Raw genomic sequence first — 17,911 nt, forward strand, 5'->3', positions numbered from 1 at the left:
ATTAACAAATCTTGTTTTCAGTTAATGGCCCATATATATATGACCTTATCTTGGTGATAAATTATCCAAAAACACTGCACTCAATGTTGCACCTTAAACCTTTTATGCCCCAGTAACCCATATATGTAGTAACAAAAAGTTGGGCTTTAACCTCTACATTCCACACATATGTAGCATGCTCCCTGCACACTCCCAGCATAAAGATCAAGTTGCCAGAGACAAAGCTTTCGGTCCTGAGAAAACATTGGTAGCTGATCACAGTGGTCACATAATCGCCAATCCTTCCCGCTCCCCTGGGCGTTAAGAACTTTTAAAGAGGACGCCAAGGTGTGCAGGAAAGAGTTAAACAGATTCCAACAAAAAAAAACAAAAGTTTGACTCTAACTTGGTTCTACGGAAACAGTTTTCCCTTTGTAAATTGTGCTGTTACATCAATGAAATCTCACTGCATTAACCAAAAAGGATCATAAAAATCCTGACCCCATTACCTTTGCTGTACTGGTGATGGTTTGTTTGGCTTTATGGCTGAGGATTGCTCCACTGTATGAAATTTCACTGGTGGTAGAAGAAGGTTCAGTAACTAAAATACCAAATGTATTTTGATCCAGCACTGAAATAAAACATATTTAGGTTAAAACAAATGTAGATACATAGGGAGCTTCAGAAATGTACCAAAGGGATATAATTGCAATAAAGAGGCTCCTTTATTAGGGACTACAAATGCAGCTTGTGCTCTGTGGGAAGTACATTTGTTAGCAGGATAAACAGGGCATTAATTAGAGGCATGGCTAATGTCAGTCCAAATTTCTTATGTAAACCCTTGGGAAAATTAAAGTACAGTTATAGGCAAAACTTTTTTTTTTCATTTTGGAGAGTTACAGTATGTACTGTTATAAACCCTGTGAGATTTTTTTTATTTGCAATCTGTGTCCTATTGGGGAGATTTCCCTTCACTTCCTGTCCCATAGCCAAATAGGAAGTGAGAGGAAACTCCTGCAAAATAAGGAAATCCATTGGGACCCCCAGGTCACCAGATCTAGTGTCCCAATTGGAAGGTTTTTCCCTCTATTACTTTTCTGGGGACAACCCATATTTTCTTTTATGAGAACAAAGGAAGCCCAATCGCCTGCACTGCAAACAATCCACTTTATTGAACCAAGATAAAACCAATACAGACAGTGGAAATACAGTGGGGGACTGGCAGGTAAATGCGTTTCACGCTAAAGACAGTGCTGTCTTTAGCGTGAAACCCGTTTACCTGCCAGTCTCCCACTGTATTTATACTGTCTGTATTGGTTTTATCTTGGTTCAATAAAGTGGATTGTTTGAAGTGCAGCCGATCGGAAGTCCTTTGTTCTCATCTATGCAGAACATGAGCTGGGCTAGCACCTACAGGGGATGTTGTGCTTGGATATTGGGAGTCTCTCTACCTTGAGCAGCGGTAATACACAGATTTTCTTTTAATTTCACTTTTTATCATAACAGTAAACAGGAAACGTTGAGGGTGAATCTCCCTAATTGGGGCACAGACAGCAATGAAAACCTAATGGGTATTCTAATCCCTCTCTGCACTGTCCAAACTAACCATTCCTGATGTAACAGCGTATTAGGTGATGTCACTTCCTGAACTTTAACCTCTTAGCATTGGCGCCTCCCGGCCCTTTAAGAGGTTTCAGAAGCCGGGAGGTGGGCAGGGTTTTAAGGTCATGTGACAGCTATGATTCGCCGTCAAGGCGATCACATGATCGGAAAAGGTTCCGATCGAAAGGTGAGATCGGGACCTTTCCGAGTGTCAGGGACATATGTGTTGGGAGTGCGCAGGGCGTGCGCTCTCAGCACATATGTATTTTCTAATTGCACGCAAATATGCGGGCACTCGGAGTCAAGGCCCAGACACTGAGAGGCCGCATATTTGTGTGCGCTCGGCGTCAAGGGGTTAAAGGAGGTGAGACAGGACTTCCACATGTTTATCAGTTGCTACAAAATCTAAGACCTGAGTCCTTCAGCAGGTGAGTTGCTGTTGTTCACCAGTGCCTCCTCATGCATTTAGTGCTCTATATTTATCAAAAATCCTCTTGGCATTTACCACAGAGATAATCAGTAATAAGTAATTACAGTGAGGTTACCTTATGAAAGGCAGATAAGTAGTTCACTTTGCAAGAGAATGTTCACTTTGCAAGGGAATTTTAGTAAATGAGGTGAAGCTCTGCTGACTTCCATCATTCAGTTATGTGCAAGCAAATATACACTTTTGTTTTGTTTTTGTTCCTTGCACATGATTGAGTAATCTTTGCAAAGTGAATTTCCACCACATTCCATAATGTAATAGAAAATTGCCTTGCAAAGTGAAAATTCCCTTGTAAAGTGAACAGCCTATTTGTCTTTACTAAATCAACCCCAGTTTCTATAAATCATTATTTGAAAATTGTACTAAGAACAGAAATAAAGAATTAAACATTAAAGGGAAAACACATCTAAATAAACTACAGTATTTTCTGGCGTATAAGACTACTTTTTATACTTAAAAATATACCCCAATAATTGGGGGTCGTCTTATACGCGGGGTATAAAATGTGAACCTTGAGTTTGTTTGGGTCAAGCTGGCTGGATGTGTGGTAATACTGTACATACAGTATACCGCGCTGAGCCAAGCTGGCTCAAAACAAATGTCCCTATGACAGATTAATCTGTCAGCCCGCTGGATGTGCGGTGAGCCAAGAGGTTTCAAAACCTACTGTAATCAGCCCGCTGGATGCGTGTATGTACGGTAGCTGCGGCTACATACAGTATACACTGGGCCAATCACGGATATTGAAGGATTTTAAGTACCGGTAAGTCACAACCATTTCAATTAAAAAATCTGATGTTTTTAAATGGTGTTGCCTCGGAAGGGGGGTAGTCTTATACAGGGAGTATAGCCCAAAACCTATGTTTTAACTGGAAAATTAGGGGGTCGTCTTATACACCCAGTCGCCTTATACGCCGGAAAATACGGTACTTGGGTGTTCGTAAATATACAGTACATGGTTTATTCTGTTGAGAACTGCATTGACTTCTTAACATATCATCACTTATATGTAAAGCTAAAATGCAAGTGGGCTTTTTCAGTAAAGAATTCTTAATTTGTAAGTATTATTTCTTATAATCAATCAGGGTTTATCTAGTATTGTTTTGACTCTAGCAAAGGGAATTCTAATTAGTTCTGCACCAAAGAATTTGCACTTACGAACTCGTTATTGAATTATTCTTAATGAGTTTATTTTTTATTTAAGGAGAGTTCGTGGAGAGATGGGAATTATTGCCCTAAGCTTCACTAACCAAAGTGAGCATACGTAGCCCTTTAACTTGTAGGACAAAGACAACCTAGCTGCAGAGTCAGTTCTACATATTACATACCTCTGTTTGTTATAAGGTATATAGAAGCTTAATGCAATATATGGAAAACATGGCTTTTGTGGTGTGAGGCTTGCAGAGCAATGAGACAATGTAGCCATTCATATTATGGTGAAGTAGAACAGGCTGTGTGCTTCCGTCTGGCTGTGCCCACTGCATTATGCAATGGAGTAGACCCATTTTTCCCTTTGGTCCATCTATCAATAATCTCACTAGTTAGAGGTCATTCTGAAACTAACGTTATAATAAACAGCAATGAACCTGAACATACAAATAGCACCTTGAAATCCATGCCATTTGAATAAAAGCATATACAGTATCCAGCCCTTAGAAACTCTTTATGTTGTCTCTATACTGACATTTTTTTCAGTGAAAGATTGGTAAGGGATGAGTAATGCTTTTATATCTTATGAAATGAAAGGAGCCATTATGTCTATATATAAATTATTATTTCAGTGCTATCTTAACACATCGTTTATATGTATGGCAACTACATTATGAGCTGTGTAGAAGTAGCAAAGGCTAACTGAAATACTCAAGACCCCAAATCACTTTTTGTACCCAAGTATTTTTTACTGGTTGTGGTATTAAGTATGTCTGCATAGTTCTGTTTAGCTTCTGAAGCAGTATGTGATTGGGAGTAATGTTGTTGTGTACTGTATGTAGTACACAGTAGTTATTAGATACTATTGCTTCTTATTTTTACTTACCTGCAATGCTTTCAATACTCAAGCAACAACTCTGAAGGTCAAGGTCTCTGGAGAGTTGTTTAACCCACTGACATACAGCATCAGGAAAGTATTCTGGACGTGCTGCACGAATAATCAATAAGTGCTGAAAGTCATCTAAATGGAATGCTGTATCTATACATGGAGGAAGCCCGAAAACACCTCTGCACAAGTCATTTTCATTTGCTGAAGCATCTGCACATTTTAAACACAAAAACATGATATTTTGTTTAAAGCTTACTAAACTGTATGTTACATATTTATATTTTATCATATGAAAATGTTTACACCTCTTAACTTTTAGTGATTTTGCAGCTTGCTATATGGTTTAAAATGTTCCAGAGATTGGAAACTATGAAAATCATGACAGTCAGGTGTTCTGTCTCTCCAATCTAAGCATTGAAAGTATGATCTCTGTAACTTACAGTTGTGATGAGATAGCGATAACTCCAATCTTAGTTGAATAACACAGGCAGTGACTCGATCCAGACAACACCTTGTAGATCTTGTGAAGTTTATACCATAAACTGAGATAATCTTACAACAATGAACATCAGATAGGTCAAAAGATCATAATGTGATCTACATCATGACATGAGACTTGAAGCTGAGGTGCATTACTTGGAAAATTAACAAAAAGGGTGGGGCTATCTATTCAGCAGGAACTAAACCAAAGGAAAAGGAAGAGCAGAGACAAAATACAAAGTAGACTTAAAGGCATATGACAGTCATGTGAAACATGACATCTGGCATGTCATGGACCTGTAACATTCCAACTTGCTTAACTTGTAGCAATCCAGAGAACTCAAATAAGTAATCTTTTATGCAAAGTGAACCGCTTCTCCTCTGCCCTATAGCAGAAGTACTGCTACAGGGTAGCAGTGCTGTGCAAAATCACGTATATATGTGATTTACATTTCCGAGTAGGGGGCGTGCGCGCCACCCTACCCGTACTGCTATTGGTGGCTAGAGATGTCAATCACTGGGTCACGGCCAGCGATTCCCGGCCGGCACTTGGCGATCGTCGAGGAAAACTGACGGGGAAAGTCCTGTGTGTAAACAACACAGGTCTTTCTCCTGTCAGCATGGGCATGCTGTTTTGTATCTCTCTGTACAGCAGAGAGATACAAAACAGCATGTCTCCATAGTAAAACGCAGCATACAGTAAAACACACACAGCACATAGTTAACCCTTTGATCACCCCAGATGTTAACCCCTTCCTGCCCAGTGTCATTAGTACAGTGTCATTCCTTTTTATTAGCACTGATCACTTTATTAGTGTCACTGGGGATGTCAGTGGCAGTTTGTCAGTTCCCACCCAGTGTCAGAATGCCCGCCGCAGTCCTGCAGTCCCGCTATAAGTCACTGATCACCACCATTACTAGTATAAAAAAATAAAAATAAAAATGCCAGTAAATATAGCACCATTTTTAGATGCTATAACTTTCACATAAACCAATTAATTTACACATATCAGGATTTGTTTTAGCAAAGACATGTAGCAGAATACATTTTGGCCTAAATTTATGAAGAAATTAGATTTTTTAAATTTTTTTTATTGCATATGATTTATAGCAAAAAGCCAAAAATATTTTTTTTTTTCAAAATTATAGCACACAAAAAAACACAGAGGTGATCAAATACCACAGAAAGAAAGCTCTATTTGTGGGGAAAAAAGTACATACATTTCATTTATATACAGAATTGCATGACCGCACATTTGTCAGTTAAAGTAACGCAGTGCCCTATCGCAAAAAATGGCCTGGTCAGGAAGGGGGGGGGGGGGGTAACTCCTCTGGAGGGCAAGTGGTTAATCACCATCAAAGTTTAAAACAAGCCTGTCTACCGCGAAGCAAAAACCCTAGCCCAAAGCAGCAAGACTTTTGGAAAGTCAGTATCTGCAAATGGTTAGACAGTCCGTGCCCTCAAATGAGATGCCATGTACCTGGCAACTAGGTGCACAGGCACTGTGTACAGTACTGATCGGCATAATCAGACAAAATGCTTTCTTTTCTGTGGGCTTCAGCTTTCGATCATTGTGGTAGGCATTCAAGTTAAGATATAGCAGCAGGGGGTGTCTGCTATATGCTGGAGGTGGGAAAGATTTTAGTTTTCAAACTAACTTGACAAGTTTGCTTTATTATAATGCATCCGGTTTTAACAAGAAATCATTTTGCTTAACTCTTTAAAAGAATATTGCATATTATATTAATTCAAATCTTCCTGCTAATGTAAATATTTTACTTCTTGTATTTACAGTATTTAATGCCAATATACTACATTCCACTTTCCAGAGTAGATAGAACCATTCACATCATCCAAATCCAAGTATTCAAATTAGAATTCAAAATATTTTTCCACTGCACCCAACCTGCTAGAATGTATCGAAGTTTTAAAGTAGTTTCCTTTGTTTTTAAAAAAAAGAAGCGGTGTCGGCATACTGCTTCATATGCATGTATTAAGCAATCTTACTATAGGTATATATTCCACCACTACCTGTGCTATAATTTATTATTATTTGGCAGACCTATGACTAAATTATTAACCAAGCCACTCCCACATCCCTCCTCCCCAACATCACCACACACACACATACACTTTTATAATTCTGCCCCTTTGAATAATGAAATAATAAAAAGCCTTGCACTGTGTATAAATTCATGAGAAATGGTTGTGACCCTAGGGTGGGCAGTCACATCACAACCAATTATTAGGCAATGAACACCTCATCCAAACTAAAGGAGCTTTATCTGGTGTGACTTCAAGGCAGGCAAGTATTACAGATCTTTTATAACTAATTTAGACAGCCTTTATTGGTACACATATCTTTCAACTTAAAATGTATAATTGAGACCCAATAACCCTGACTCTGATCTAAAATTAAATTAAACACAGTCTACACTTGTTATTCTTTCCAGTATCAGTGGGTTTGATGCATTTATAATTGCATGAATTATTCATACATGCGTGGAGAATCACAGGGTTAGTGGGTGATCAAAAAATACTAAAGTGTATCCAAGCCCTATATGGACATGAAGACCAATGCATCACCCATTAATATTCCTAGACAAAATCGAGGTGTTGCTGAACTTTACTTTCTTATGTTAGTTGTTATTTTTTGAAGAGTCATTAGCAGAAGGATGTGGGTTGAATGGCTTCAGAAGCAGATGCACGTTAGCTGAATTCTGATCCCAGTCTGCTTACACAGCTTTCTCATAACATCAAACATCTCCTATATGGCCAAATATAGGAAACTCAAAGACACAAATGGTTATTCCAGGCCCCAAAAGTGCAATTGGTTGCAAATTCCTCTATCCAGACTTTCTTTGAACCAGGCAACTGGGAACACCATGGATCCATTAGCATCAGTGCGCATGGCTCTTAATCTTCTTTGCCTGTGGCAGGACTTGCCAGCAGTCCATCATAATAAGGTTGTTCATATGGGGTACTGAACTCCCTAGCTTTTGCAGCATTAGCCTCCACAGAACAATTACAAATGAGCACTATTGTTGCAGTGGTCAGTTAGAGAGAGGAGACACAGCAGACTTGTGACACATAGGGGTTTATTTACTAAAGCTGGAGAGTCCAAAATCAGACTCCCTTCTGCATAGAAACCAATCAGCTTCTAACCTCAGCTTGTTCAATGAAGCTTTGGCAATGAAACCTGGAAGCTGATTGGTTTCTATGCAGAAGGGAGTCTGATTTTGGACTCTCCAGCTTTAGTAAATAAACCCCATAGTGTAGTAGTACACCAAAATCAGACACCATCTCAACCACATGAACATCTCTACCCTCATGTAGTGAGTAAGAATCCACTACCTCAGTGGGAACCCCTTGAATCCTCATAAGCCAGCAGACCATTCCCCCAATAAAAGGCAAAACACAATTCACACTTACAATTGCCAAAATAGACCTTTACAGGCTCTAACCCAGGTGTCCGTTTGTGAACCAGCGGTAATAGATCGCTGCTCAGTTCTCCGGCATTCTCGGAGAACACAGTTCTCCTGTGAATGCAGTTTATGAAGCAGTTCTCCGAACGAAGGGAGAACGGTCTCCAAACGCTGGAGAACGGTCTACAAACTCTGAAAAACGGCTCATTTTACTATAATCTCTCGAGATTATAGTAAAAGATCAGTTTACTAAACAGAGGTAAACTATCTCTGCTTAGTTTTCGGTCCCTCTGATTCTCCAGCTCTGGGCTGGAGAATCTGGAGGGAGAACACAGATCTCCAGAGAAGGGCTGACATGATCTCCTGAGTGTCATAAACTGTGAATGACCAGAGAATAGCTGAGATCCGTTGAATCGCAGCTATTCTCTGTGTCATAAACGGACACCCCAGTACCAAGCTATACATGGATGTGTCTTATATCTCCAATGGCGGGTTCTCATTGGAGAGACTCTGTAAAATGCATTCAGACACAAGGGGGATTTCAACTTCTGATTAAAGAGATTCAGCAATCATGAGATTCATCAAACAAGTGGTTGAAGACAAGTGAACCACAGAACCGATGTAAAAATCTGTCAGAACGAACATATTCACCTAACGAATATTATCAGCACCCTAGGACTTCAAGTTGAGAGATTTTCAACTTTCACTCAATTGTAAGCTTGCAACATTTGTAATCATCATTGTAACCTCAAAAACAGAAGACATGGGGATAATATCAGGGTCAAAGGTTTACCCAAAGCTACTTAAGTAGAATATCTCAAATCACTCCTTCAAAATATTTTTAACAAAAGCCTTTGCCAATCAACACATCAACAAATAAACTTGATTCAGTCTAAAGAAAAGAACATTATTTTTAAGAGGTTTTATTTCACACCCAATGTGCAAAAAGATCAAAATTCTGAGGCTGATGCAGCACAAATACAGATGTTTCCTGATTTATGCTTCCTTATGCTACAGCATTGATGTCTCTTAAAACCACTTTTAATAAGCCTGAGAGACAAAAACATTCAAGAGTCTCCTTCAGTGTTATGACAAATAAGGTTGCAGCTATACTAAGTTATGCTTTACTGAGGATGTTACCAGATTCTGCCTAGACTTACTGTATAAAATGTATGTCCATCCCTAGTTAGGTACCCATGCCATCTCTATCCACTGAAGTCTCATCAACCATGGAGTGTCACTATCAAGAATACATCCTAAGCAAGACCCGGCTTTCTCTAATATGCCTCCAAGTGCTATCTGCCACCACTAAACATATTGAATACCCTTAAATGCTGGGCATTATATCACCAATATGGGTCCAAAAGTTTTGGAGTCTCACAGGACCCCTTCATCAGGCACTTTTTTTTGTGAGACTCTGAAACGTTGTCTTGCTGTAACTATGTGATCATTCATTAAAACTTTTGGACCCATATTGATGATCCTCGGTGTGCTGGTGATATTCTCCCTTGCTGATTCTGTTCGGTTCCAGCTGACGGTCGCTGTAGCACCCACTTATACACACAGCCATTTTTAATGCAGAAATGTGTGCGTTTGGATTGTACACTTGCTCCCATGTGCATGTGGCTCAGCCATTCAAGCCGCCGGAGCCCGCAAACCCAGAAGAAGAACCTAGTGAAGATAGAAGCCCTGTCAGGGGTGACAAAATGCCACTGGAGGGCTTCATTTTAAGGTATGTTTCACATAATGTGCTAGTATGCAATGCACACTAGCACATTATACCTTTGTCTTGCAGGCAAACACTTTTTTTTTTAGTAGATTTTACTACCGTTTCAAGACATATGGGATATTGGTGACAAGGAATATACCCTGGAATTTATTTTGTAACCGTAATTTCAGCTTCTTTTTTTTGCACTATCCCTTATGTACATAATATTCCCAAATATTCCCAAAATACATGCCTTGACTCTAGGGGGTTTATTTACTAAAGCTGGAGAGTCCAAAATCAGACTCCCTTCTGCATAGAAACCAATCACCTTCTAACCTCAGCTTGTTCAATGAAGCTTTGGCAATGAAACCCGGAAGCTGATTGGTTTCTATGCAGAAGGGAGTCTGATTTTGGACTCTCCAGCTTTAGTAAATAAACCCCTAGATGTCTCTTATGGGGTCAACAAGTCAGGGTGCTTCTTCCTTGTCTGAAAGTGTCAGAGGTGGGTGGTCTTCTCTGAGGCATAGACTAGTGGTCATGTTTTGATGCCAGTACTAGTAAGTAGGAGGCTCAACACGCTGTGACGTCACGCCGCCGGAGCCACGAGTTGGTCCGGCGGCCATCTTAAATAAGGTGCAAGTTTTGTTTTGCTTTATACTCTTTTTTTATCTACTTATGATTCATAATAAAGCTACTTGAAATACTACACTATGGGCACCTTTTCTATGGCTTCTCCATGAAGCCATTGAGTTGCAGAGCCAGTGGATATTTGCGGATTGATATAGTACCCAGAAGAAGGGAATCCCTGTAAACAGGTTGCAGACCCAGTCTATCCTAAAGGAGACTACTGGATTTACAGTCTTCATCCACATACCATTGTGCTACCTACCCCTTGAAGGAGGATCTTCATCTACCACACCTCATCTAGAGGTGGATATATTAATGCACATATCCTATGCGCATCTGGTAAGTGCGCAATTTTACGACCTCTCCCAGACACCACCACCCTGATCTTCTGGCTCACCTGGATACTATTACACCATATGTCCACGGACTTATTTATATTGAGTTGTTTATCAGGATATTATTGGCTACTTAGAGCTGCACTTTATTTTATATATATTGTACTTTTGGATTTTATTAGGTTAACTTGATGTGCTAGCTGCTATATTTGGAAGCGCTCACTTTGTTTTACTACAGCAATCTATTTACAACAACCCAGATGGTGTGTGCATGATGTCATCTGGAATGCATTGAATTATGTTGGCCAACATATACCCCCAAAAATGGAAGACACAGAGTTCAGCAGTGGAGTGTAAAGATAGGAAGTAGGGTTATAAACGTTTTGTTTTAACAATAGATACAACAAAACAATTTATAAGAATAAGTGAAATATTTTCCTTTGTGTCTTCCACTTTGCAAGCTGAGCCTGTTGAACAAGACCTTGAAGAAAAATATTATTTTATTTGTTTGTAATGGTTGAATGATTTTCACTAGAAATAACTAAATGACTAAATGAACTGAAAGGATTCATGTAAATTAACAACTCCTGCATCTATGACATTGTCCTTGTTTACAACACTAATCTCTGATAGCCTGACCTTAAACATGATCTTTGAAGACTTAGTACCAATATCATTTTGGTCATCTGATATGTCACACACTAAATTGACTTCTTTCTTCAAGGTTTAAGAGAAACTACTTTCGAAAGTCTTCAATTTATAACATTAGACAATATGCCCATACTCTTTTAAGCATCTAACATTTAAAAAAACTAACTCAATTTGAATAAATTTGTAGATATGACCCTTCTAAGAATTAGCTATTCTCAGGCATTTATAAGATACTATGAAACTGACCAAGTGAACAGAGGAATTGTGTGGATAGAACATTCCAGTAGGCATAGAGGAAGCTGTCAGAAAATGGAGATTCAGGGATCATTTAAGGTGAAAATATACCCTTTTTCTCTGGCTACTGGCTGCACAACTATGACATTCACTGATGTTAGTTCTTATAAAGTGAACTACAGTTGTGTTCAAAAGTTTGCATGACACTGGCAGAAATCATGAAATGTTGACATTGATATTGAAGATATGACTGATAATGCCAAAAAAATTATTTTATTTAAGGATAGTGATCATGTAAAGCCTTTTATTATCAGAGTTTTTGTGGCTCTTTCTTAAATCATAATAACAGAAATCACCCAAATAGCCCTGCTCAAAAGTTTACATACCCTGAAATGTTTGGCCTAGGAAAAGACACACAAGGTGACATATACAGGTTAAAAATTTAATTTTCAACATCAGTAGGATTTTTAAATTGCAGTTAGTGTCTGTGTATAAATAGTCAATGCGTTTGTTAGCTCTTTCATGGAAGCACTGAGCCATGGGGAGCAGAAAAGAACATAAAAAAGAAGGTAATTGAACTTGAACCCCATTGGAGTGCCTCCTTACATTGCGTGTGCCTTCAGAGTCCCTCTTTACATCGGGTGACCCCATCAGAGTGCCTCCTTACAGAGTCCCTACCTCTATCAGAGTGTCTCTCTATGTAGAGTGTCTCTATCAGAGTCCCCCGTACATCCAGTGTCCCATCAGAGTCCCCCTTTACATCTGGTATCTCCATCAGAGTTCCTCCTTACATCAAGTGTCCCCATCAGAGTATTTCCCCTTACATCTGGTATCACTAATAGGTCCCTCCTTACATCAGGTGTCCCCAACAGAGCACCTATTTACATCGGGTATCACTTCAGAGTCCCTCCTTACATCATGTGACCTCTTTAGAGTACCCCTACATCGTGTGTCTACATCAGAATCCCCCCTTACATCTGGTATCCCCAATAAGTCCCTCCTTAAATCAGGTGTCCCCATCAGAGTATCTTCCTACATCTAGTGACCCCATCAGACCCCTTTAGAGTCCCCCCTTACATTTGGTGTCTACATCAGAGTCCCCCCTTACATCTGGTATCCCCATCAGAGTCCCTCCTTACATCAGGTGTCCCATCAGAGATCCTTCTTACATCAGGTGTTCCATCAGAGTCCTTCCTTACATCAGGTGTCCCCCCTACATTAGGTGTCTACGTCAGAGGACGAATGACAGACTGACAGACTGACAGACTATCTTCACTCCTCTGAAGCCCAGCGCTGAGAGAGACTGAGGTGAATTATCAGTCTAATGTCGGCTGGAGGGAGGGAGGGGGGAGAATGCCTAAGCCTCTCCAGCTATCTTAGGTCCTGTCTGAATAATGAGTCTGGCTTTTAGACAAGCTGAACACTGGACGCATGATTCAAAACTCAGACTGTCCGGGTGAATCCCGGGCAGGTGGCAACCCTATTTCACTTACAGTATGTTGCTGGCTTGTTACCAGCCCTGACTCAGTTTTATAGTTTCAGAGCTGCTTGCTCATGAATAAAAACAAGCTGGAGGGAGATAATTATGAAAATGAAAGCACACTGTGGGCAGACAGAGGGAACAGGTGTACTTTTTCCAAGTTGCTATATGTAGCAAGTTGCTATTGTTTTAGCCAAATGACATAATGTGACCATCAGTATAAAGCCATTGGCTCAGCAATGTGGACAAACTAGTGGTATAAAGGATGTAAATTATAATTTTTTTTCAGATTTCAGAGTCAACGGTTACATCCTGTAACTTTGCTACAACATTAGCTACTCACAGCATATAGCACAATGTTTCTCTCTTATATGCAGTACACTTATTTCCTCTGCCTATATTCCCACTAGTTCAGTTAATTTAACTTACAGTATGCTTTAACCATTTCCCATCCACCCTATAGCACAAATACTGCTACAGGGCGGCATGGGTGCGCAAAATCACACGGCTGTCAATCAACGGCTCCCGGCTGGTGATTACTCGCCCGCGCCTGGTGATTGCCAAGGATCTCCGATGGGGAGGAGAACTGTTAGTAAACAAACCAGTTCTCCCTGTCAGCTCATGCACACTGCTTTGTGTGGATGTGCACAGCGCAGCCATACAAAGCAGTGTGCTTACAGTGAAGCACAAACACACAGCCCCATAGTAAAATACACCCAGCACACAGTTAACCCTTTGATTATTATTATTATACAGGATTTATATAGCGCCAACAGTTTGCTCAGCGCTTATCGCCCCTCATGTTAACCCCTTCCTGCCCAATGTCATTACTACAGTGTCAGTGTTTTTTTTAGCACTGATCACTGTATTGGTGTCACTGGGGATGTCAGTGGCACCAAGTCAGTTCCCCCCAGTGTCAGAATGCTCGCTGCAGTCCCGCTATAAGTCGCTGATCGCCGTCATTACTAGTAAAAATGTAAAAAAAAATCCAAAATATATACACACTATAACTTTCACATAAACCAATTAATTTACACGTATTGGGATTTTTTTTTAGCAAAGACTTGTCGCAGAATACATTTTGGCCTAAATCTATAACGAAATTAGATTTTTTACTGGACATGTTTAACCAGTTCCCGCCCGGCCAATAGCACAAAGGCGGCCAGGCGAGCAGCTCGTCCCTCCGGGTGGATGCCATATGGCTTCCTTTCAAGCATGCGCAGTGCGCCTGCCCGCAGGGCCGCTCTGTGGCACGATCTGTCACTGGCTGAGTACCTCGGACACGGCCGATGACAGATCTGTGTATCTGCCCCATTTCCAGTACCATGTGACCTGCTATGACCAATCACAGCAGGTCACATGACAGTTGTATACAATGGATGGCTTCCTTTCATGCCATCCATTGTATACTAGTGTGTCTAGATGTGAATGGTCACAGTGATCACATGCACAAGCTGGGCTAATCACAGCCCAGCTGTGTCATGTGATTAGCCATGGCCAAATCACAGCTAAGCACAGAATAAAAAACCCTGAATGAATCGATGTCATTCAGGTAAATGCTTGCTTATAGCAATTCTTTGCTATGAGCAAATTGTGTATAAAAAAAAAAAATACTGATCACTTCCCCAAAGTAGTACAATGTTAGCATTATACTGCTTTGGTCATAGTGAAATATGATTAAAAAAAATCTTAAAAAAAGAGAAAAAAAAATGTAAAAAAAAATTAAAACTAATAAAAAAGGGTAAATTTTTTTTTTTTTCGTACTGTCACCAGTCAGTGTCCCTGATCACCACCATGCCAGTTATATGATGGTGACAGTATGTAAAAAAAAAAATAGTGAAAATAATTCTTTTAATTTTTTCATTTTCTGCAAAATTATAACAAACGAATTACAACTTCAAAAAACTCGCCATTCCTCTGTTCTGACATTCTTGGATCTCAAGAAATTAGATTGGCCATCAGTACTTCAGGATTGATCAATATTCAGATATATCCCATAGTTTGTGAACTCTATAACTTTCCTACAAACTAAATAATACATCCTAATTTGGGTTTTTTTCACCAAAGACATGTAGCAGAATACATCTTGGCCTAAATTTATGAAGAACAATTATTTATTTGCAAACTTTTATAACAGAAACAAAGTAAATGTGTTTTTTTTTCAAAATTCTTGTTTTTTTTTTGTTAATTTAGCAAAACATAAAAACCCCCAGTGTTGCTTAAATACCACCAAAAGAAAGCTCTAGTTGTGTGAAGAAAATGATAGAATTTTAGTTTGGGTACAATGTTGTATGACCGCGCAATTGTCATTCAAAGTGTGAGAGCGCTGAAACCTGAAAAATGGCCTGGGCAGGAAGGAGGTAAAAGTGCCCTGTATGGAAGCAGTTAATAGCAAAAAGTCAAAAATATTGTTCTTTTCTCAAAATTGTCGGTCTTTTTTTTTTATATAGCACAAAATATAAAAACCACACAGGCGATAAAATACCACCAAAAGAAAGCTCAGTTTGTGGGAAAAAAGGACATGAATTTCATTTGGGTGCAGCAATGCATGACCGCGGTTAAAGTAACGCAGCGCCGTAACGTAAAAAATGGCCTGGTCAGGAAGGGAGGTAAATCCTCAGGAGGGCAAGTGGTTAATTTGGAGAATGATCTTCCTCTGGTGCTGTATAACAGTTTGTTTACGTTCCTGAGCAAACAGCTCTCTACCACTCTGTCACTGTTACCATCACTGCCTTCAGTGATAGCAACTTGCAGCATGTTAGCATGGTTATTCTCAGTAATACTGTTTGTTTACTTCTCCACTGATGTTAAAATCTGCCACTTGAATAGGAAAAGAAAAGGGGGATTTCAATATAGGGCCCCCTTTTCTTATGGGACTGTAGCAGGTGAAAACTAGAAGTCTCCACGCTGTATATATACAGTGGAGAAACTTCCAGAAGGTCAGCAGGTTTTTAGTCCCCCCCCCCTTTGTGGTATTAGGTTGAAGAAAACCGTTAAAACTTTCAATCCCCCCACTAGCTATTAATAAAATGGGGAAGTGTCCAGAAAATGGGGAGTTTTAATCACTAGCCTACAGGGCACTTATACCCCCTTCCTGCCCAGAACAATTTCTAGCTTTCAGCGCTGTCACACTTTGAATGACAATTGCGCGGTCATGCAACACTGTACCCATATGAAATTTTTAGCATTTTTTTGTGACAGATAGAGCTTTATTTTGGTGGTATTTAATCACCTCTGGGTTTTTTATTTTTTCTTGAACCAAAAAACACTGATAGGCTGCACTGATAGGCTGTGTCCGAGGGATCATATGACGTCCTCCCAGAACGAGAGAACCGCCGTGCGTCCGTCATTGGACTATATGGCGGGCAAGAGGCAGTTAAGCCCCCCCCACTGCACCTGGGGTGGTGGAGAACACCTAGAAGGCAAACTAGCCAATCAAAGGAGGACTAGTAGACATGAGAGGGCTATAAAAAGAGGGGTTCTGATCATAGGGGAGCAAACAACTAGGAGGCATCTCTATGGTGCTCCCCTTACACCCGCCCCTTTTTGTCATGGCCAATTATTATTGGTGAGGTCACCTTTATTTAAAGGAGGACGAATAAGTGAGTCTATTAGATTGAAGTGAGATTGGATCAATAGATAGGTATGGTTAATAAGTTGTTGTTTTTAATATGTACCGCTTGAGTCGCAGTGACTAAGATGTAGTTGTGTAGTAATACTTTAAGAAAACATTTTTAAAATATTAATATTGCTTTAATATTTACAAATAAAGAGTTATTAAAAAAACTATATATTTACATACAGTCAGGTCCATAAATATTGGGACATCGACACAATTCTAAAATTTTTGGCTCTATACACCACCACAATGGATTTGAAATGAAACAAACAAGATGTGCTTTAACTGCAAACTGTCAGCTTTAATTTGAGGGTATTTACATCCAAATCAGGTGAACGGTGTAGGAATTACAACAGTTTGCATATGTGCCTCCCATTTGTTAAGGGACCAAAAGTAATGGGACAGAATAATAATCATAAATCAAAATTTCACTTTTTAATACTTGGTTGCAAATCCTTTGCAGTCAATTACAGCCTAAAGTCTGGAACGCATAGACATCACCAGACGCTGGGTTTCATCCCTGGTGATGCTCTGCCAGGCCTCTACTGCAAATGTCTTCAGTTCCTGTTTGTTCTTGGGGCATTTTCCCTTCAGTTTTGTCTTCAGCAAGTGAAATGCATGCTCAATCGGATTCAGGTCAGGTGATTGACTTGGCCATTGCATAACATTCCACTTCTTTCCCTTAAAAACTCTTTGGTTGCTTTTGCAGTATGCTTTGGGTCATTGTCCATCTGCACTTTGAAGCGGCGTCCAATGAGTTCTGAAGCATTTGGCTGAATATGAGCAGATAATATTGCCCGAAACACTTCAGAATGCATCCTGCTGCTTTTGTCAGCAGTCACATCATCAATAAATACAAGAGAACCAGTTCCATTGGCAGCCATACATGCCCACGTCATGACACTACCACCACCATGCTTTACTGATGAGGTGGCATGCTTAGGATCATGAGCAGTTCCTTTCCTTCTCCATACTTTTCTCTTCCCATCACTCTGGTACAAGTTGATCTTGGTCTCATCTATCCATAGGATGTTGTTCCAGAACTGTGAAGGCTTTTTTTTTGCGGCCGTAACAACCATGCACATGTGCGGGACTGACATTATTATCATTATTATACAGTATTTATAAAGCGCCAATAGTTCGCTCAGCGCTGTACATTACAAAGGGGGACAGAACATGTGACAGAACAATACCAATACAATGCAAAACATGAGGGGATTGAGGGCCCTGCTCTTTCACCTTCGC

At 39.9% G+C, this 17,911-nt stretch overlaps 1 protein-coding gene across 1 annotated transcript in view; it reads right to left on the reverse strand.

Moving 5' to 3' along the window:
• The window catches only part of LOC149443674 (uncharacterized), a 627,829-nt gene that overhangs the window by 144,327 nt on the left and 465,591 nt on the right, over positions 1 to 17,911 (reverse strand). Inside the window, 2 exon segments of the mRNA XM_089655378.1 lie at positions 489 to 610; positions 4,104 to 4,316. Coding sequence (XP_089511504.1) covers positions 489 to 610; positions 4,104 to 4,316 — 335 coding nt within the window.

This window comes from Staurois parvus, unplaced genomic scaffold (genome assembly GCF_062004578.1).
Source record: "Staurois parvus isolate SC_StPar_1 unplaced genomic scaffold, SC_StPar_1.0 ptg000839l, whole genome shotgun sequence".
Taxonomy (NCBI): Eukaryota; Metazoa; Chordata; class Amphibia; order Anura; family Ranidae; genus Staurois; species Staurois parvus.